Source organism: Ictalurus furcatus, chromosome 11, assembly GCF_023375685.1.
Source record: "Ictalurus furcatus strain D&B chromosome 11, Billie_1.0, whole genome shotgun sequence".
NCBI lineage: Eukaryota > Metazoa > Chordata > Actinopteri > Siluriformes > Ictaluridae > Ictalurus > Ictalurus furcatus.
The window spans coordinates 8558049-8580000 of record NC_071265.1 but is presented as its reverse complement, the minus strand read 5'-3'; the positions used below and the strand labels follow the sequence as shown (position 1 = coordinate 8580000).

At 39.7% G+C, this 21952-nt stretch overlaps 1 protein-coding gene and 1 long non-coding RNA gene across 4 annotated transcripts in view; both read right to left on the bottom strand.

Annotated features, from left to right (window-relative positions):
• The window catches only part of LOC128615211 (uncharacterized), a 4350-nt gene extending 526 nt beyond the window's left edge, over positions 1-3824 (bottom strand). Inside the window, exons 1-2 of the long non-coding RNA XR_008387160.1 lie at positions 2701-3824; positions 2097-2252 (exon numbers count right to left, since the gene is read on the bottom strand). This is a non-coding gene — a long non-coding RNA (uncharacterized LOC128615211). The remainder of the gene's footprint in view (positions 1-2096; positions 2253-2700) is intronic.
• Positions 3825-5632: 1808 nt separating this feature from the next.
• Positions 5633-19857, bottom strand: atg4c (autophagy related 4C, cysteine peptidase). Of its 3 annotated transcripts, none has more exons than XM_053636707.1 (11): positions 19750-19857; positions 19318-19441; positions 18148-18231; positions 17788-18021; positions 15788-16112; positions 15502-15572; positions 15197-15351; positions 13368-13446; positions 12637-12713; positions 11881-12000; positions 5633-8283 (listed from the first exon to the last, which is right to left on the bottom strand). In XM_053636707.1, exons 2-11 carry the CDS (start codon positions 19391-19393, stop codon positions 8242-8244), a joined length of 1263 nt encoding a protein of 420 aa, XP_053492682.1. In that variant the 5' UTR covers positions 19394-19441; positions 19750-19857; the 3' UTR covers positions 5633-8241. The 3 variants fall into 3 exon arrangements, with proteins under 3 accessions (XP_053492682.1, XP_053492679.1, XP_053492681.1); XM_053636704.1 differs by lacking the exon at positions 5633-8283 and adding an exon at positions 8342-9727; XM_053636706.1 differs by lacking the exon at positions 5633-8283 and adding an exon at positions 10357-11430.
• Between the last annotated feature and the right edge of the window lie 2095 nt (positions 19858-21952).

Here is a 21952-nt window from a genome sequence, read left to right as displayed (position 1 = left end):
TCGCTGTGGTATTCAGGACATGCTCTTATAGAAAAAATAATCAACAGGGTGATAACGGTACCATCAGTACCACCTACGGCATTGATTACTTTCCTATAACGATGCACCCAGTCATGTTTTCTTCCTTACTTATCTCAAATGGTTTCACAATACAAGTATGTAAATTGTTTCCTCCATCCATCATGGCTCAACCCACACCACAATTTGCCAAAACTCTGTTTAATTAAAGCAGCCAGGTCTGAGTGAGGCAGTGTGTTTTTGCCGTGCAGCTGTGGCCATTGCCACTTATGGCTCAGATGAATACATAAGTGCAGACATCCCTCCGGCTATTAAATCACAGTCATGTCGTAAAGGGGGGGTGGGGGGGGGGGGTTTGCTGCACCACCTCGCCACACTCACACAGCCTTTCTGCCACGATACTAAATTAATATCTCGTACCGCACGACTCCTAACATATTCACGACGCATAGAGAGATCCTCCAAAGCTGACACACACTTCAAATAACTGGAACAAAGCTGGCCTTCCTGTCCACCTGACACAGAAATGTCGACCTTATACGCCAATCATGTGGAAAAATAGCCAGTATACACAACCACACACACACACACAAGATATAAGATTGATAGAACCTTCGACTGCCTGCTCAGATACTGGACTATGACTGACGGATATTAGAGTTAACCAAGCACAAGTATCTGTGTCTGAGGAAAGGCAGAGGCTTATAATTGATCTTGGACACCGTGAGTCGTGCTTTATTAAAACTTCATTTAAAGAAGACCAAACCATGGCGAGGTAATGAATTAGATGGGAATCCATTATGCATCGCACACAAGAAATAGTAGAGCCGAGGACCTGCTTAAAAATATATTTTTAGTACAGAAAATTAATGCGCCCACACAGTCCACTAAATCATTTTAAATGGCTTTTTTTTAGTATATATGTATATGTGTTAAGAAGAGCTATATTTCAAGCCGCACATAGACTAATGGCTCATTAATGGAGAAATTGCGCTTGATGTGCTTGGGGTTGATGGCTGGGTTGGGATGCTATTTTGGGCACAGTACATTGCAGGGAACATCTTTCTCTCAGGATGGTTATTGATTTTAGACTGAAAGGGTAACTGTAAAAAGTTCAACGGTAAATTCATTTCAATGTACATGTCAATTGTTGTAAATAAATACGTTTATGTTTACGGTCATTTTTGTCTTCCTTAATGACCAATTTACTGTTGCAATTGCAGCAAATATACTCTGGCATATAAAAATAAATTAGCTAAATAAAGGCAGTTCTGATTTTATGAGCTACGCGACCCCTCTGTCCCGATAATTCAATCTAGTTTTAAATTAATTGCTGCCAAATAAACATTTTAAACCCATGTTTATGATGAGAGTAGCAATGTGTTGCCTGTGTGACTCATGAGATGGAGTATATATGAACTATATATATATATATATATATATATATATATATATATATATATATATATATATATATATATGGTACAGTGTCGTTCCTCTCAAGGTTTCTTCCTCATGTCGTCTCAGGGAGTTGTTCCTATGCCACCATCGCCACTGGCTTGCTAATTAGGGATAAATTTATACATTTAAAATGTATATCCTGGATTTATACATTCCTGTAATGCTGCACTGTGACCATGTCCATTGTTAAAAGTGCTATACAAATCAAATTTCATTTAATTTATTCATTTATAGCATGGTTAAGTGGCACTTCAGCAATCCAGGAAGTGAATGTGATAAATGTGAAGAAAAGATTGTTTTATTATTGATGGCGATCACAATCAACTACTGTTGGTATAATTGTTATAGTTATTATTGTTGAGTCATTCCAGTGAACAGCCTGACTGACTGGTCAGCTGAGTTAAAATGTGGATAAAATAACAGTAGTCCCACAGGTGTAAACTGTTATTATTTTGTTTAAAGATCTTTTTCATTTAGTACTGCCATTCAGACACCAAATAAGATTTAGTGTTATATGTCTCCCTGAAGATAAAATACTAACAATGATTCATAAGTTTACATCCCCCTGGCTCTTAATGTATCGTGTTGCCTTCTTGAGCATCAGTGAATGTTTTCACCTTTTGTAATAATTATGTACGAGTCTCTCAACTGTCCTCGTTGTGAAAAGACGGATCTCAGCATCATATAGCCGCTGTTGGAAAGGGGTCAAATATGCCGAAGATGCTGGAAAACCAAATAATGTGCAGGACCTGGAGGATTTTTCTGAAAAACAACTGCTCAGGATAAACAAAGGACTCATGAAGAACTGTCACAAAACATAAACACAGTCATGGATCATCCAGGTAATGACACACAGTATTAAGAATCAAGTATACAGTATGTAAACTTTTGAACTTGTTCCTTTGTGTAAATTCAGTAATTACTGTGTCTTGTGGACTATATGTAAACATCTGTTATGTGAAATAGATTCTTCAGGGCAGTACTAAATAAGCAAAATGCAATTTTAATGATTCCTCTTTTTTTTTTAAATTATTAACATTTTGCAGATTCTGCAAGGGGTATGTAAATTTATGAGCACAACTGTATAGTAGGCTGGGACAGACAAGAAGTGTTGATTTCTAACTGGTGTAAATAGGTTTTTATTAATGTTGCAAGTCATTCATCTGAAACATATGCATAAGTTGTGAATGATACTTTACCTAGGTTTAAAATGTCTTTTACCTTTACCTTACATGCATATTTATATATCAGCTGGACACGAGTGGCACCCCAACTGTGGAATCTCCCATGCTATGACACCTTCCCATATTGTGTCCCGTACAAATGATGTATCCATACCTAAAATATAGGTTTTAAAACCTAATAATAAATAATATAAACACATGCATAATGTATCAGTGACATTTCCATTGCATTAAAACAGGCTGACGATCAGGTCAGGTGAGCTTATGTTACAGTCGCTGTTAATTCTCTGTTGCAGTTACAGAAGAATCCCTTGTTTATTAGCTGGAGATTTACTGTGGCCTGCTTCGTTATAAAATCTGCAGAATGCTGTAAAGCTTAGCTTTATCCATGAATGCTGTAGCTATATGTGTGTAAACCACCACTGAGTGATAGTAAGAGTATTTCAGAGACAGATGTGCCTCACAGTGTCCCCTCACATTGAAATAAGTGTCGGCGTGTATGGAAAGTTCTCGTGATGCTCTACACACACACACACACACACACACACACACACACACACACACACACACACACACACACAGCTTCCCTGAGCCTCCATCTCAGCATCGCAGCACACATAGCTGACTCGACACACCCAACAGCAGGCAATATCCACTGCCATCAAGCCCACGTTCCCAGCTCTTCACCATGCATTCGGTTAGCAAAACGTGACAGGGGGCACGTCCATGCCTGAGAGGAGAACGGAATGAGGAAGCCGGCGTTCGCTCAGCATCACCCGTGAGATGTGAGAAATCGCCAGCGAGATTTCCTGTCACTAAGAAAGGAAATAGAAATGGGCACACACATCTGTTATCCAAATGTTAACTTCGGGGCACGCCATGTTGTCACAGTGATAAGACTGCACGGGTGGGGGATTAGGTCCTGCAGGGAAATGGCTCACATGCAGGAAAGATCTTGGTGCAGAAAGAAATGGTACAACTCAGAAACTTAATATGATACCTGGAAGTTCGAATTTGCTGTAGGAAAGAAAAGAGTAGTATTTTTAAGTGCATGCTGGTGGAAAACATTCAAGTTCTATAGTAAGTTCACCTGAGAACCCTATCCTGCCCTATCCTGAGAACATTGGGCATGAGGTGGGAATGCACATGCACACACACACACATCCAGACACTCATTCACACCTTGGGAAATTTTTTAGCATAGCTAAAATGTTTGTTAACATAGAAGCATGCTCATGCAGCAGATGAGGTGGTATGCTTCAGGTCATTTGCTGTTTGAAGAAAACAAAAAAATAATAATAATAATAATTCAATCTTTTCCATCAAGTACTTAATGAATAAATACTTTGATTCTGATTACCGATAGCTTTATATAAACAGGAACTATGGAACAACCCAGACTAAGGAAAATGTCCATTTGACTTCATAATAACCACACCACCATGTACACAGTCTCATAGTATTTACATTCTCCTTAGTGTGAGTGAACATACTCAGCTATAGCACTATACTGCCAGCATGAGACTTTCAAGTGACGTACCCATTTTCAAGATTCCCAGCATTCCATAGGACAGCAGTGAGAATAAATCTCACTACAGTATCTACTTGTAGATACATACACATTTGTAGATCACCTAGTGCTCAGATTAAAGCAAGGATGACAAAAAAAAAGACAAAAGCATCCCTCAAACCTTTAAAATTGCCATCTCTTGTGATTTTATGTCTTTAAACAGGCAAAATAATGATCTTTTGACTGTCCTTCATCTGTTACATTAGTAGTTTGCTTGCTAACTAATTGGTTTTGGGGTTGTTTTTTTTTATGGAGTACCACAAGGGACGCTGTGGCTTAGTGGTTAGCACACTTGCCTCGGATCTCTGGGGTTGGGAGTTCAAATCTCACCTCTGACCTATGTGTGCAGAGCTTGCACGTTCTCCCTGTGGTTCGGTGGGTTCCTCCCCCAGTCCAAAGACATTCTTCTCTGTGACTCTGGTATGTATGGATGGTCCATCCAGGGTGTACTCCCATCTCACACACAGTGTTCTCAAGATTGGCTTGAGATCCACCTCAATGTTTACTGAAGATGAACAAATGAATGATATTTGGATATAAAATAATGAAATAACTCGCTAACTAGGCTTTTGTTCCTGAGGTAAAATATAAATATACAAATCCCCCACACCTCCACTGTATGAACGCACCATCCCCCCAAATATTTCTTTGTTTTGTTTTGTTTTGTTTTTTTTTACAATTTGACCATTTAGTGCACATTAAAGTAATAAAAATGCATTTATGAACTTGTTCAGTTAAAGGTTCAGCTAAAAAAGACTCCACCACAAAGAGGAACCAAGTCCACATGCTAAATGGCAGACTTTAGCATATAGTCAGAGTGCTTTGACACTGACAAAGACCATCGCTAGTAATCTAGAGCAGTCCAAATTTAATTCCGATGGATACGTCCTGGATCATCCATCATGAGTGGATTTCTCTGTCTCTCTGCTCTGTAAGGGCCTCAGCAGGGCAGCGTTAAGCACAAGATGGCCAGCACTAATTAAGAGACACTGCATAATAAATGCACTGGTCTCAGCTCCACTGGGGCAAACACCTTCAACGGCCTGAATTAGTGCTCTACTGAGGTGAAGAAAAGATGCACTCAGACTAGTGGATTTCAATTAGGACCTACTGTACACAGAACTGTTTTCAATTCTAAGTATTTCAGGTCTTGTTTGGGGCTTTCAAAAAAAGATCAAGTCAAATCCAGATGTTAGCATGATAACACTATGAAATAAAGGCTTTGAAAGCATAATGAAGCACATATAAGGGTTATTCCATGATTTTACCATTTAGCCCTTGTTACACTTAAAAAAAAAAAAAATAATAAAAAAAAATTTAAAAAATGTTTTTTTATTTATTGTAATTTTTAACAGTGAATCTAAGAAATTTACTTGTTAACCCATTTCAGTCAACAATCTCGTTTTACAAGATTTATTTGCTGACAGTAAGTGCATTTTGCTCATAAATGCATAACAGGTTGGAAAGTAACAGGGTTTGAATTTTCAGCATAGAATTAACAAATACACTAAATGTGGTTAACTGGCATCCATGTTAATGGTACGAGGACAATCCATCCATCCATTTTCCATACCGCTTATCCGACACAGGGTCACGGGGAGCCTGGAGCTTATCCCAGGGAACACTGGGCACAGAGCGGGGGACACACTGGACAGGGTGCCAATCCATCACAGAACACAAATCTGGATAATCAGAAGCATCAGAAGCACGGGGAGAACATGCAAGTTCCATGCACACAGAGTGGATGTAAGATTCAACCCCCCCAACCACGGAGGTGCAACGCAAACGTGCTAACCACTAAGCGAGAGAATAAAGAGTGAAGAATGAGAACTTAATTTTCTTCTTCCTGTGATCTTCGAGAAATTTGCGCAATGCAATTTCTTGTTGAACTTGTAGAACATTCGGGTGAATGAGTTCAGGTAACAGGGTTGAGTGAATGTTGTGATACTAAAATGAACATTTCTTCATATCCTATAATGGATGAGTCATGGAAAAGAATGTTTTAAGCAAGGATGGTTGCTTATAAATAGATGGTTGGGTAATCTTTCTAAGTTTCTTAGCTAACCTATAATGCAATTCTAATACTAAGTCATCTTAGCGTATCATCAGTTTATTGAGTTTGCACGCATGGGCATACTCTTCTATAGTCTAATCCAAGCTAGTTTGATGTTGTATCCTCTTTTTTTCAAGACCCAGCATTGAGAAAAACTTCATTCAGCCAGATTTGTAAGCAGAAGTGTGTTTCCCGCTTCATTCACATCAAAAAAATGTTCAGGAATCTGCAGGAATCAATGCGTCTACTGGCAGTTGTGTTAAAACCGAGTGCCGAGGCTTGGTATTCTGCTTAGATACAGAATTCACTATCCTGGAAATCATGGCTCATTAATCAAATATTCATACAGACAGCATCTTAAATACAAGCAGAACAGAGTCCCCTCAAAGCCCTGATGCCCCAGAGCACAAATGCCCTTTCATGTAACACTCACAAAATGGCATCCCGGCATCTCGCTGCATTCTTCAACCCTAGCAATCCTTTTCCTCTTCCTCTGTGTGCCGTTTCCTAAAAACAGCCCAGAGTCAATTTACTGATCAGAGATACAAATGCTGAAAAACGCAGCAGCTCGATGGACTCATTGTACTCCATCGGGTCCGTCTTCACGACATGCCATGGTCAACACAAACGGCCGATTCTTCTGCTGCGGCCCTCAAAAGGGCAGACTGTTCCCCAAAACAGAGCCCATCGTCAAAGGCCATGGCCTTTTAAATACAAGAATTTGGATTTAACAAGGAAACAGCACAAGCATTTCTCAAACAGAACAGAAACAGAAGAATTAACCATGGCAACACTGAGTCCAATACACGTACATTTTCTTTTCCTGTGAAGAGTGTACAATAAGCAGTTGTCTCTTCTGAGGTCCTGTTTTTCCCATTTGGCCCCATTGGAGTGTGGGTGAGGGTTTAAAATGTACAGTTAACATTCATCTCGCATGATTATTGGAAAATAACCTTAAACATTGAAACGAAGACGGGTGTAAAAAGTACTGAGAAATGTTGCTGTATAAGTGAAAGTATACAGTAGATGTATGTGATAGATGTGTCAAAATCTTACCGGTGAAAGTGGACATAAAAACAAATTACAAGTGAAAGCAAAAAAAAAAAAAAACTTTGACACGTACTTAAGATTTTAAACAATGGCATGTCTTTATGTAAAAAGTAACTTTTTTTTACTTAGCTAAAACTCTAAGAAAATGATTTTCATTTTAAAGCAACTACGCTGTTTTACCCGAAAAAAAATCATTGAATCTCTGCAAGTTTGCTGGTGGCTAATGCTAGGTAGTTTGCTAATGAATTAACCTGAAGTAAAATATCGTGTAAATATCCAATATTTATCACCATTAGCTAGAATTTGACTTGCTGCCTAGCCCTTTATGTTAGCTACTGGAATTGATGCTTGTCTAACTTGGCATTAGCAAAGAAAACAAGCTAAGTTAGGTAAATATTGGCAGTTAGTGTTGGCGAATTAGCAAAACTTGCTTTTTCAAATTAGATGGAGTTCAGGCCTTTCAAGGTAGGAAGTGGGGATTACGGTGGCGTAGTGTCTAGCACACTTGCCTCGCACCCCCAGGGTTGGGGGTTCGAATCCTGACTCTGCACTGTGTGCGCGGAGTTTGCATGTTCTCCAGGCGCTTCGGGGGTTTCCTCCGGGCACTCCGGCTTCCCCTCAAGTCCAAAGATATGCACTGCAGGCTGATTGGCATCTCCAAATTGTCCATAGTGTGTGAATGGGTGTGTGTGCAGTTGTGCCCTATGATGTGTTGGCACCCCATCCAGGGTCTCCTCTGCCTCGTGCCCCGAGTCACCTGGGATAGGCTCCATGCTTCCTGAGACTCTGTGTAGGATATGCAGTAAATGGATGGATGGAAGAAAGCCACTCCAAGCTCCATTTTTAAGGAACTGTGGGAACATGGCTGTGATGAACTGGAATCCCATCCAGAGTGTCTTCCTACATCATACACCGTGTTTTCCAGGATAGACTCTAGTGACCCTGACCTGGATAAAGCAGTTACTTAAAATGAATGACAAAGAAATGACAAATATACATAACATAGTGAGTCTTTTCAGCTTTACTGTAAATTACTGTGGAACAAAACATTAATGACCACTGTGCAAACTGATTTTGGGAAACAAGCATGTGTTTCATGTTCTTCAGCACTCATACAACTTAGTATTATCTCTTCAAATAATCTGGTTACATGAACAAAAAAAATAGTGTTACAGCTTTGTATAGTACAAAACACTTTGGCTTACACCATTCTTCTTTACCAAAATACAACAAGAACAAAGACAACTTTTTTACTTCTTATTCAGAACACTTTTTTGAAATGGATATAACGACTGCATAATGCGGTTTAATCAAAATAGCTATAAGCAAAAAATAATAATAATAATAATCATTTTAAAAAATCACTTTTTCAATGTTATTTAGTATTTCTTCAATGGCACGGGAAGCCTTTGAGAGAATGCTTCATGAGAAGGCTTCCTTCTAAACACCATCATGATTTTAGCAGCACTGTTATCCAGTCATAATTGGTGAGACACAATTTAATTCGGAGAAAAATCAAATATTAGCCAGAAACACCTTGCGTGTGTGTATGTGAGAGAGAGAGAGAGAGAGAGAGAGTAAAAATGCTACATTTTCAATATCTCAGTGTGTACAAGACATTTCAGAAGCTCTCACAGGCTGCTGGCTTTTGAATTAGCCTTATAAACGTCATGCTTCTAGGAGACACTAGCATGATTCTGAAGGCCGTGTAGCGTTTATAAGCTCAGTTTTCCGTCCCGTTTTAGCACAGTGTTGTAACTCTCAGCTGACCTTTAACCTGGAGGGTGTTTTTTTTTTCTCTTCTAGATATAAAGTATCATATTAATTGTTTAATAATTATGAAACAATGTATGAAGTAACATTCTACAGACCATACCTCTTTCGAATTCAAAATTCGATGTGTTACAGTGAGTGCAGGATGAATGGCAACATATAAACATAACACCCTGAAAAAAAATATCCTCTGACCAGAAATGTATGAGAGATGTGTTGAGTTTATTTACAGTGTTAAGTCGAGGTGTTGGATATAGAGAGTTGTTGATGGATGGATGGTTTTGCTTTCTGCATCTCCAAACAGACAAACCCCAGGTTCAGGACTACTTCTTTGTATCCCAATGCAAGCGGTGCATCCAGTAAAGCACCTCATGCTCGGTGTGGTGCAACCATTTAAACCAGAATAATGCTGACAAATCACACACATAACAACACTCTGGAATTCCAAGCCCTCGTTTACAGCAGCACAAAGTCCCCTGCCGTGGCCCCGGGAATGCGTGTGTCTTTGATGAAGGGCCACTCTCTCTTCTCCAAAGGAACAGACAGTTCGTAATCTCTCCCGTGTCCTTTCATAAAGGTAAACGCCGGGTACTTCTCTTTCGATGACGGCTGCAGCACCTAGCTCATGTCATCACAGAATCAGATTTGAGTAAAAAAAAAAAAAGTCATCAAGATACTCCAGATTTAAACATTTTTCCCCCTATTAAATGCACACAATGGCAAATTTGTGTCTCAGAACACAAAACTAAAATGTGCAAAAGTGTGAAGTCCTCGGGACTCCTTTCTTACACAGATAAATGCTGCCACCTGCTGGCTGACTCTATACACACTGCAGTAACATCTAGTTCAACCCAACTACTCAGTCTGACTAATATCAGGTACTGTACATACCGCAGACCTTCTTAAACTGAAGTGTTAAAGAGCTGTGATTAAAACTGCATCTATTTCTACACATAATATATCCTGAAACAAGACAACAGTCCAAAGCTGAACCTGACCTAATTTAAAGAAGGCACATTTATATATAAGAAATCTCACAAGGACTAATTTATTTTTTACTGCTAAGAGGATCCAAATGAGTTTGGAGGTTATGAGTTATAAAAGCAAACGGTTGGCTTACAAGTTATGTAAGGAATAAAATGTCTGTGCTGTTATAGGAAAATAATCATTGACGGGGTGCTGTGATGCTGAAGTTGATTATTTTCCTATAAAAGCTTGACACAAAACGATTTATTCTCCTTACACTGCGACAACTTCCCAACAATAACCATTTTACCTATTAAATGACACATTGTGCGTTTATCATTAAGCGTTTTATCCGTTTATAGTTAGTTTAATGTTGTCGAACATGTTATCACTGAACAGCTATAATGTAATGTTATAGGACAACATGTAATATCCTGTTCTCACTGATATTATAGCAGCTATAAACAGTTGTTCCCTCACCAGCCTCTCGTTTTTCCTCTTAAAGTTATTAAAACAAAAATGTAGCTTGTTATGTTTACTGAGAAACTGCAAGGCCCTCTCTCCTGAATGTCGGAAAATGTTACGGTACAACTTTACCGTTGACTATTACAAAGTGCTGACAATGGAGACTCCTTTTAAAAATGTTTAAACAAACACCTCCTCACAGAAAACTTCACCGTATGAACAATTACATTTTTTAAAAATGTGATTACCGTACGACTCTGTGGACGTCATTACTATAATAACGATAACGTGTTAGAATGAGAGCATTAATATAAAATTGCGATTTGAATTACAACTGGCACCATTGTCAGAGCTGCTGTTATAGAAAATTAATCCGCTTCAGGCCAATCAGAATTCAACAGCACTGTAGTATAAAGTATAAAGCAGGTTGTCCACTAATCGTAGGGTTGGCGGTTCGATTCCCGGCCCACATGACTCCACATACCGAAGTGTCCTTGGGCAAGACACTGAACCCCAAGTTGCTCCCAAGATGGCAAGTTAGCGCCTTGCATGGCAGCTCTGCTACCATTGGTGTGTGAGTGTGTGAGTGTGTGTGTGAACGGGTGAATGAGACTTAAGCACGAGATAAAAGCACGATATAAGTGCAGACCATTTATTGATGTATTTTTATTAACAGCGTATTTGAGCTTTGTTTGTTACTTGTGATAATGAAATATAACTTTGTCTTATTTAGTTTGATCATAAGGGGATATAAACCTACACATCTGCACAATGCTTCTCAGAAAGTGTCATCCATCCATCCATCCATCTTCTACCGCTTACTCCTTTTCAGGGTCACGGGGAACCTGGAGCCTATCCCAGGCAGCATCGGGCACAAGGCGGGGTACACCCTGGACAGGGTGCCAGTCAATCGCAGGGCACAATCACATACACACTCACACACCCATTCATACACTGCGGACACTTTAGACATGCCAATCAGCCTACCACGCATGTCTTTGGACCGGGGGAGTACCCGGAGGAAACCCCCGCAGCACGGGGAGAACATGCAAACTCTGCACACACATGGCCCCAGCGGGACTCGAACCCCGGACCCTGGAGGTGTGAGGCAAACGTGCTAACCACTAAGCCACCGTGCGCTCAGAAAGTGTCAAATAAGAAAAATTTTCCTATAATCATCTAATAATAATCAGATGTGTCTGGGTTGATTTTAACACACTGACTTGGTTGCGTTTGAACCACAGTATAATAGACCTCGCACTTATAATACACCTTTACACTTTGCCAGATCAGCTGCAACCTATACAGTCGTTCTCTTTAGAATGGCAAGCTTCACTCACCTTTGCCAGTTCGCTGCTAATTCTTTCATAATCCTGAACACTTTTGGAGTAGAACCCAATAGTGCAGCTTGGGTCCATTTTAATGAAAGGCATCTTCTTTGGTGATGGGCAATGATATGACTGGGGGGGAAAAAAACACCAAAAATTAATAAAGTAATGAAATGTATTTAATAATTACATTATAATACTGTATAAATGTGATCTTGTGCTATTGGAGGATAATATCCACTATACTACAGGTCTTCCTGTAAGTAGTTGCTACAATGTTCGCTAAATAAAATCCTCACATGTCCATGTGAACCAGACAGAACAAATAAAAGCCTCAACTTGGCCAAGTGAAATGTGTTTTCAAAAATGTTTTTTTTTTTCTTCTTCTTCTAAGTTTCTAGTTTGAACAGCTGTGACAGACAGGCCAAAGGAATGGATCGGTATTTCAGGCTGTCATGCTGCATTTTTACTGCATATAAAAATGTAAAAACACTTTATCATGCCCACAAAAAAAAAACAGAGTCGAACACACTAGCAGGGTATGTAAGAGCGGATATATCTAACAGAACACATTTTAAATTCTGCTTGCCTTTTTTTTTTTTTGCACGAGACATGTCCTAGATGTCAGACAGAGGTGTAAATCGACTCTCGTGTGTTCGGTAATTGAGTGCAAAGGGCTTCTTTAAAATTCATACCCTTAAGTACTAACAGAAACTATTAAATTCACATCACTAGGCAGCGGTCAGCTTTTTTGCAATTCCACATTACCTGCAGAGGAAAATTGCTTGTGCTGACATCCACAAAAGACTGACAGTAATGAGGGTCCATGTAAATCATGCTGTCATCTGCAAGGACAAAACAAAAGACAAGTTATTCAAAAAAAAACAGCACGGTTATAATAATGCATATCCTTCCTCAATTTCTATGCAGAGCAGCTCAAAGTCATGCACAGATTGTCTTAGAGTATCATGCAAAATGAACCCCAGCATGGATTTATTTTTTTCCCTGCTTAGTCCTTCACAAACTGGAATGGATTAAACTCTTTTTTTTATATATTTAGTATTATTATTATTATTCCAATCTAGCTGCACGAGCGCATCTGTTACACAGCCAAAAGGATTGGCATTTTTTGGTGCAGGAAAATTACTTTCACAAACATCCAATTACATCGCGTCATTTGCATGTGATAGATTCACACGGCAAGTCGGACCTGGCAGGGAGAACGCGTCGCTCGTCATCGGCCGGGTTTTAAATTGCTAAAATGTAAATGTGTAAATATTGACTGCTAGCATGTACAACTGAAGGTTCCTACTCGCAGATCAAGGTGATGGAGAATGGGCTACTTTGGGTGGCACACATGTTCATACATGAAGGATGGAGCACCATCCATCATAAAATAAGCTCTGCTTCAGCTATGAGGTTCATTTCTCTCCAGAATGGCTTTAACTTGTTTTATATTTGCAAATTATGCAAAAACGAGCTCGGATTAAGAGACTCACCTTGAAATCCAACGAAGTAGTAGGCTTGTTTGGGTTTCCCTCCAATGATTCCGATACAGTACTCCAAGCTCAGGATAGCCTGGGGAAATGAAGGATTTGAATTACATGAATTATCTCAAGGATGGGCTTGATTAAAAATCGGATGTTTGCATTTGCATAATAAAAGCAGCAGAAACTGGAGCATTTACACCATCCTACCCTACACCCTCAGATACAGTGCGCTTCAAATGAACTCTGACAGTGAAGTGTAAGGCCTGGAGCATATTTATTTCATTTACAAATTTCATCACTGGGCCTCAGTTGTCAAGCTGGATGCAAAACGTATTTGTAAATCATTCACAGGAGCATTTACAAAAGAAATCGGTTATTTGCGTACACACAGTTAATTCAGGAAAAAGTTCGTATCCAATGAGAACTCCTGAGTTTGTGTCAATTCACGTATTAGGAAACTCACTAGGGTGTCAAATGTCAAATCGTGTCAAATCGTATCGTTGGTGATGAAGTGGCAATTTTATACAGACAGATTACACTGTCAAGTTTAAATCATGTATTTATTTCAATCGCACACGCAAATTTATCTGTATTTTGTTGAAACTCACAAGGCTCAGTCTTTTCATATTAATAATTGGAGAAAAAAATAAGCGATCCTAAACAAATCCATACATTAAAACAAATAAAATAAGCCATTCAATTAAGAAAAAATAAATGGCACCCTATAAAAGGAGGAAGAGTTCGTGTGAGAGTGCCTTACGATAGCCCATTTAACACACACCAGGTTTGTTGTTTTCAGCTCTTGCTCAGTAAGGAGTTCTGTTACGTGCAAATGCACGTGAATACAAACATTTGTAAATCTGGCAGGAATGTTTAGTTTGTTTGGCCTGTGAAAACAATTACACACAACTTTACTAAATGAATCCACACTAAAACTGTGTACTGCTTGGCGCTACACTGTCACTTACTGTGCCTATTGTCCTGTTTTAGTAGTACTGTACTGTACTGTGGTGTTAGCACACGTCTGTACGTGCACTTTGTGTAGAACTTATTTAGTTCTGTGTCGTCTCATGTGGTTAGGATGTTGTTTTATGTAGCACCGTGGTCCTGGAGGAACGTTGTTCCGTTTCACTGTGTACTGTACCAGCTGTATATGGTTGAAATGACGATAAAGCCACTTGAACTTGAACTTGAATGATAAATGAGGCCCATTGACGAAATGGAAATGTGGTTTTCGTGCTCAGATATGACACAACAAGACATTCTGTACCTGCAATTATAGACCGGGGAAAATTTTAGACTGGCCAAGTCTGTTAATTCTTTTTTTTTTTTTGGTGGCAAATCCAAATATTCGGCCTGAGTAAATTCCTCACACGAATCCTTTGGTACAGGTTGTCCGATGTGCACAAGAAACCTTCCAACTTTAATTCCTACCTGTTCTTAGTCCACATCTAATTCAATTTGGTGCTTAATAGTTAACATTATTTCTAAAATCGTGGGCCTATATTTTACTTGGGTTTACTACAATATGAAAATACATTTTAAATAAAAGCAATATGTATAAATTACACAGTCAACTATATACCATTTTACATCATATGGTAAATACTGATTACTTTTAATGATCAGTCTATATGCTTCAGATTTTCTTCCCTGTACCTACTGCAGCCATGAACAACATACTACACGTATAACTGACTTCAGATCTGGTATTAGTGTATACATAGATTCCTGCCCTAAAGAAATCACTACCACTTCTGAAAATATCATGATGTATGTATAAAATCTGTTACATCAATGTCAAGTGTAACTTCTGCCAAGATTTTAACCAGTCTCACCTTGACAAAATTGAAGTATTCAGGGTTAATCTTCTCTCCCCCCAGTCTGACAGGGATGAGAATGATGACGGCTCTGTTGTCAGTGAGCGCTCCCTCAGGGGCCGCGTGTGTGTCCACCTGCACTGAGTGACTCTCGATAACATCAGCGTTGTACACTGGAGTTAATCAATAACACAGAGGCATCTCCGAGATCACTGGCTGAAGCTAACAGCATTCTTTGTGTGTTTTATTCCTTACATATCATTTGTCAGCAGTCTGAGGAAATTATTTGATTAAGGAACATTTACTTGACTTATCTGGTATACCTGTGCAGTCCTGCGCCACATAAACAGTCACACCTCGCAGTTCTGGATCTGTAGCAATTTCCACAGCTTTCCTAAAAATATATAAATATATATATATTTATTTTTTAATTACAGACAGGAAATGACTAATTATGAGTTTTAGGAATATTATTAAACAGAATTACAGTGAACCTAGTGGAAGTTTTTTTGTGTGTGTGTCTGAGATCCCGAGATACAAGATATTTACTGCATACACTACAATTACAGACAGTTGATACAACACTACAAGAGTTACAGTCATACCAACCTGAGTATGTGTGCCACTACTCCAGGGCCATACCAATCTCCTGCTCTTTTCCCTGAGGTCATACCCAGACGAACCAGCCGGTGGACCCCGAGCTGGGCAGACAGACTGTCTCCAAACCAGGACACGATAGTGCGGTGGTACACCTCTTTCAGGTGGGCGTCGGCTTCTTCTGCCCCACACTGGGGCTGGCATAAAGGCTCTGGGACTCTCAGCCGGTCTCCCTGGAATGAAGCTTCTATTGAGGCGACAAGTTTTCGTGCTGTGGTGCTCGTCCATGTCTCAGTGTCCAGAGGCTCCAAGGTCAGTGCATCAGGCCAGGTCCAGTCTGGAAAAAAAAAAAAGTAAATTGGCCAAAAACTTATTAATTAAATATGCACCTTACGTGATCAAATACGAACTTCTTCTTTATCTAAATATTTTGGGAAGTGTACTGAATTCAGAAATTACTTCAAGCTAATTAAAATAACCAGAAATGTCCATACTGAGCAATAAGGAGTGATAGAAAAGTCTTTCATAAGTCCTCCTATAAAGTTCCTATAAATCACACAGGCATATTTAAATCCGACTTCTAATGAGAAGGGCTACTACTTAAAGAATAGTCCAATTATAAAGATTCAATGTGGCCAGTATTTCACTTTTACTGCATTTTATCCTTACAAACAGGGTGGGCACCTAAGTGGTGGGGCTAAGCCTGGCGAGGGTCATAAAGGATCTGATTCTGAAACATTAATGCAATTTCATCGTGTAATTGATCAATAAATATGATTTATGTCGCTTCAGACACTTCACATGACATATTTCAAATTAGTCGTTGCCACCAACTTCTTCTTAAACGTTGTTTTCCGAATGGAGGCCATAAAATAGAATCAGATCAGACGTTCATTTTATTAATTATAGCTATGTTCTGTCATAGGGGACCCTGCTTATTGTGTGGCTATATAGGGAACACTGGGCTCAAGGCAGAGATACACCAGAGGCCACACCAGAGGCCACACCAGAGATAGACCAGAGGCCACACCAGAGATAGACCAGAGGCCACACCAGAGGCTACACCACCCTACATTTCTGGCCTGGTTTCCCACTGAAGGAAAGCAGGGTTGAGCCTGGCCAGTACCTGGATGGGAGACTTCCTAGGGAAAACTAAAGTTGCTGCTGGAAGTGTTATTAGTATTATCTGTATGTGTCCTAATGCCCCAGTATAGTGACGGGGACACTACACCATAAAAACAGCACTGTCTTTTGGCTGAGACGTTAAACTGAGGTCCTGACTCTCTGTGGTCATTAAAAATCCCAGGACACTTCTCATAAGGAGTAGGGGTACAGTATAACCCCGGGGTCCTGGCAAAATTCCCCCATTGGCCCTTCTCTATCATGGCCTCCTAATAATCTCCATCCCTGAAATGGCTATATCACTCTCTCCTCTCCACAAATAGCTGGTGTGTAGTGGGCGTTCTGGCGCACTATGGCCGCCACCGTGACAACCAGATGGATGCTACACACTAGTGGCAGTCGAGGAGATTACCCCCCCTATAAAACATAAAGCGCTCTGAGTGCCTAGAAAAGTGCTATATAAATGTATATAAAATTGAAGTATTCAGGGTTAATCTTCTCTCCCCCCCAGTCTGACAGGGATGAGAGGATTGCCGCTTTTAAACTGCCCTGAGGTGTGAATGAGTGAATGAATGTGTGTGCAGGGTGCCACGAGGTGGACTAGCATCCTATTCAGGTTGTGTCCCGGCCTGGTACCCAGCATTCCCAGGATTTGGCTCCAGATAAACCGCAACCCTGAGCATCTTACTGAAGATGAATGTCAAAACGCATGCTGAACAACAGTCCTATGACTGTATAAACCAGAACACTGCTTGGAATCGTATGTAACATGCATATCTTTGTTTAAAGAGTATAAAGCTCATTCTGATCTAAAATGTGCCACATAGACATGTCAAAATTTTAGAAATCTCCAATCATCAAGAGACACCTAATCAACACCTGGAACTGACCTCTACCCAAGAAATGCAGTAAAAGTGCCTGGGCCAGCATCATCTGCCCGGCTCTGAGAGTGCAGCCCCAGCCACAGTCTGTGGTGATGTTCGATTCCGGCAGCGTGGCGAAATCATCCCGATAAGTGAGCCAGATCCGTGAAGCAAAATCCCTCCGAAATCCATCCACATTGCCCATGACAGGTTCGTCATCAAATACGTCTGTGCTGCAGCTTTCTGTAGGACTGTCTTCATCTGTGGAAAAGCAGCAGTAACAAACCACGGAGCTCATCAGGCACTTAGAATAGAAAAGAATATAGACATGTACTAATAATCTTTTAGAACTGTCTAGTAAGTTGGTGTGTGTGGCATTTCTTTTACCATCTGCCTTGAAGTGATAACATTTCCCCAGCAGGAAGACTGCAGAATTGCGACTAAAGGAAGTCTTTGTTTTCAGCATCCAACCTATAATTAAATTAAAACGTACTCAATAAGTATGACATGATGTAAGGAACAAAACACTTTGGGATGTGCTGATATAGTAAACATAATAAACAATGGTTTGGCGCAAGTCATGGTTTAATTCCTCTTATACCACAGCAATGTGCAAACAATTGCAATTTGGATTTATTAAAGAATAACATCGTACTTTTTATGCATTTCTAGTTACATTTAATGTTGTGGAATGTCCAAGAGTTAAGTTAGCTCCTTTTATCACCAGTGTTTAGGCTCTCTTGAAGTTAATAAGACCAAACAAACAAAAAAAAATGCAGTGTGACCTCTGACACTGGAGACTCCTTCTAAAAATGTTAAATAAATGTTACAGTAATCTTACAGTAAGCATATCAATTAATAAACATGCTTTTTAAATGAAAAAAATGTTATGTGGAGCATCGGCCATACAGGTCCCTGTGTACGCTGTTACAAGAAATGATAACATATTAAAACAAGCGCGTTAATATAAGCCTGTTATTTGTGTTGTAGCTGGAACTACTGTCAGAGCTGCTGTTATAGAAAATAAACGAAAAAAACATTTTCTGATCAATCAGAATGCCATATATGTATATGTATATGTATACACACACATATGAACAGATTATATTAAACATATTATACAGGATGTCCCAAAAGTATCCATACATAGTGGAAATTAAGACTTTTTTGCTAAATATCTTCCAAAAGTGTTTTATACTTAGTTTATATATATATATATATATATATATATATATATATATATATATATATATATATAAACTCCATGTACAAAACATCTTGTACATAATTGCCATATATATATGTAAGGCAATTATGTACAAGATGTTTTGCATATAAAGTTAATGTCCCCTATGTATGGAGACTTTCAGGACAACCTGTATTAGTTGATGTGTTATTATAAGTTAATAACACATTAAAGCAAACGATGCTCTGTTTAGAACAGGTGAGTTCTTCAGGTAAAAGAAGGTGACTGTGTATAAATGCTAGAACTCAAACGTTTGTAAGGAGTAGGGCTTGATTTGGGACACAGCCAGTACCTGGGGTAGTGTTACTTACTGTATTTGACATTATTCCATGCCGAAATGAACTTAGACTTTATTTTCTCCACCTCGTCGTTCCCTTTAATCTCCATTTCGTCAGGCACGGATCGGAACCCATCACCGCACACACGGCCAAATGCCTGTGTTCAATCAAACAAACAAACAAACAAACTCAGGTGCCTGCAATTGTAGATAAAGCTTGACTAATGCACGCAGACCAAAAATTACATTCAAATTTTTCCACATAAGAAAAGGCCAGATTTGAGACATCATTAAAATAATGTTTTTAAAGTTTTCCTTACTAGCTAGGCAACTGTTTAGCCCCTAAGCTAGTTGTTAACACACTTCCGAAAATCACACCAGCAGCAACTAAATGCTAAAAAATGTATAAAGACTAATAATTTAATAATAATGTATGCGCTACTTATTATATTATAAACAATTGTACCTGTTTACGTGCTTTGAGATATTTATCTGTTCATATCGCCTGCATGTCACTTCTGTTTACATTTTGAGGAAATGACCTCGGTGTCCTGTGAACTCTCGCGAGACTTTGAGTTGGACGCGCTTCATGTTGCTGCCACTGGGTCACGCGTTTTAGCCAAATTTCTTTGTAAGGAATTTTCTTTTGTAATAAAAAGTAAATGTATGAATTGATTGAATTTTAGTTTTACTATTATATGCATTAAAACCCTGCATTAGAAAAAAAAAATACACACTCCATGACAATCTGACTGCACCATGTCAGACTGCTAATATTACACTGTATAATGTGCACTGCATTACCTTGTTGCACACAATATTTTGCATACAGTTGTTATAACTGTAATGTTTTTACGTATCCCATTGCAGCAACACACATGTATTGGCACCATATATGGCAACAACACACACATATTCACAGTCATTCACACCTAGCAGTAACTTACCTTATTGGCAAATCTCCCTGTTGGCATGTTTTTGGGATGTCGGAGGTTGGAGAACACGGAGGGAGGGGACCCACAAAGACATGGGAGGGAACATGCACAGAAACTCCACAGAGACAGAGTTTAGGATTTAACCCAGGACCCTGGAGCTCTGAGGTGACTTCACTAATTCAATAAATAGGTTTTTCTTGGGGGAAATAAGTATTGGACATGTCAACATTTTTTCCGGTAAATATATTTCCCATGATACTATTCACATGAAATTTTCACCAGACGTCAGTATTAACTTGTGAAATCTGGAAATATAAAGAATTAACAACATTAAAATCCATAAATAAAGTTATGTTTAATAAAGTGGAATGACACAGGAAAAAAGTATTGAACACGCTAAGAAAAAGCAGTTCTCTAAGGCAAGGTAAGGCAAGGAACCAGCTAAAATCTGTAATTAATTATACCTCCAGCTGTGCAAATTAATATCAGCTGGGTTAGTAAATTGATGGTCTATAAAAAGGCTTTTCATTACCAAGGTGTCACACAGGAAACATCTCATGATGGGTAAAAGCAAAGAGCTCTCCTAAGACCTTCGCAACCTTATTGTTGCAAAACATATTGATGGAATCGGATACATACGTATTTCAAAACTTCTGAATCCTCCAGTAAGCACCATTGGGGCTATTATCCGGAAGTGGAAGCAGCATCACTCCGTCATCAACCGACCACGCACAGGAGCTGCTCACAAGATTTCTGACCAGGTTGTCAGAAGAATAGTCAGAAGAGTAGCCCAAGAACCAAGGACCACTCGGAAAGAGCTCCAGAAACACTTGGAGGCAGCAGGTGCCATCGTCACAGAGAAAACAATAGGCAATGCACTCCACTGCTCACGCTCATCCCACATTACTAAAGAGAAGGCAGGTCGAAGCTCGTTTAAAGATTGCTACAACTCATTTGTACAAGCCTATGAAATACTGGGAGAGTGTAGTTTGGAGGTGGAAGCATCACCGTGTGATGGCATGGACTCCACAAGACCTCTGAAGGTGTGTTGTGGTATCTGGCACCAAGACGTTAGCAGCAGATCCTTTAAGTCCTGTAAGTTGCGAGGTCATGCCTCCATGTATTGTACTTGTTTGTCCAGCACGTCCCACAGATGCTCGATCAGATTGAGATCTGGGGAATTTGGAGGCCAAGTCAACACCTTGAATGTTTAGGTAGCTGTTACGTGTCAAAGTAACATCCACATAAATGCCAGGACCAAGGTTTCCCAGCAGAACATTGCCCAGAGCATGACTCATCAGACCAGGCCACCTTCTTCTATTGCTCCATGGTCCAGTTCTGATGTTCAAGTGCTCACTGTAGGTGCTTTCGGCAGTGAACAGGGGTCAGCATGGGCACTTTGACCAGTCTGCAGCTATGCAGCCTTATACACAGCAATCTGTGGTGCACTGTGTGTTCTGACACCTTTCTATCATAGCCAGCATGAACCTTTTCAGCAATTTATGCAACACTAGCTCTTCTGTGGGATCGGACCAGATGGCCTAGCCTTTGCTCTCCATGCACATCAATGAGTCTTGGCTGCCCAGGACCCTGTCGCTGGTTCATCGGTTGTCCTTCCTTGAACCACTTTTAATAGGTTCTAACCACTGCATACAGGGAACACCCCACAAGACCTGCTGTTTTGGAGATGCTCTGACCCAGTCATCTATCCATCACCACTTACCTCAATCCGGA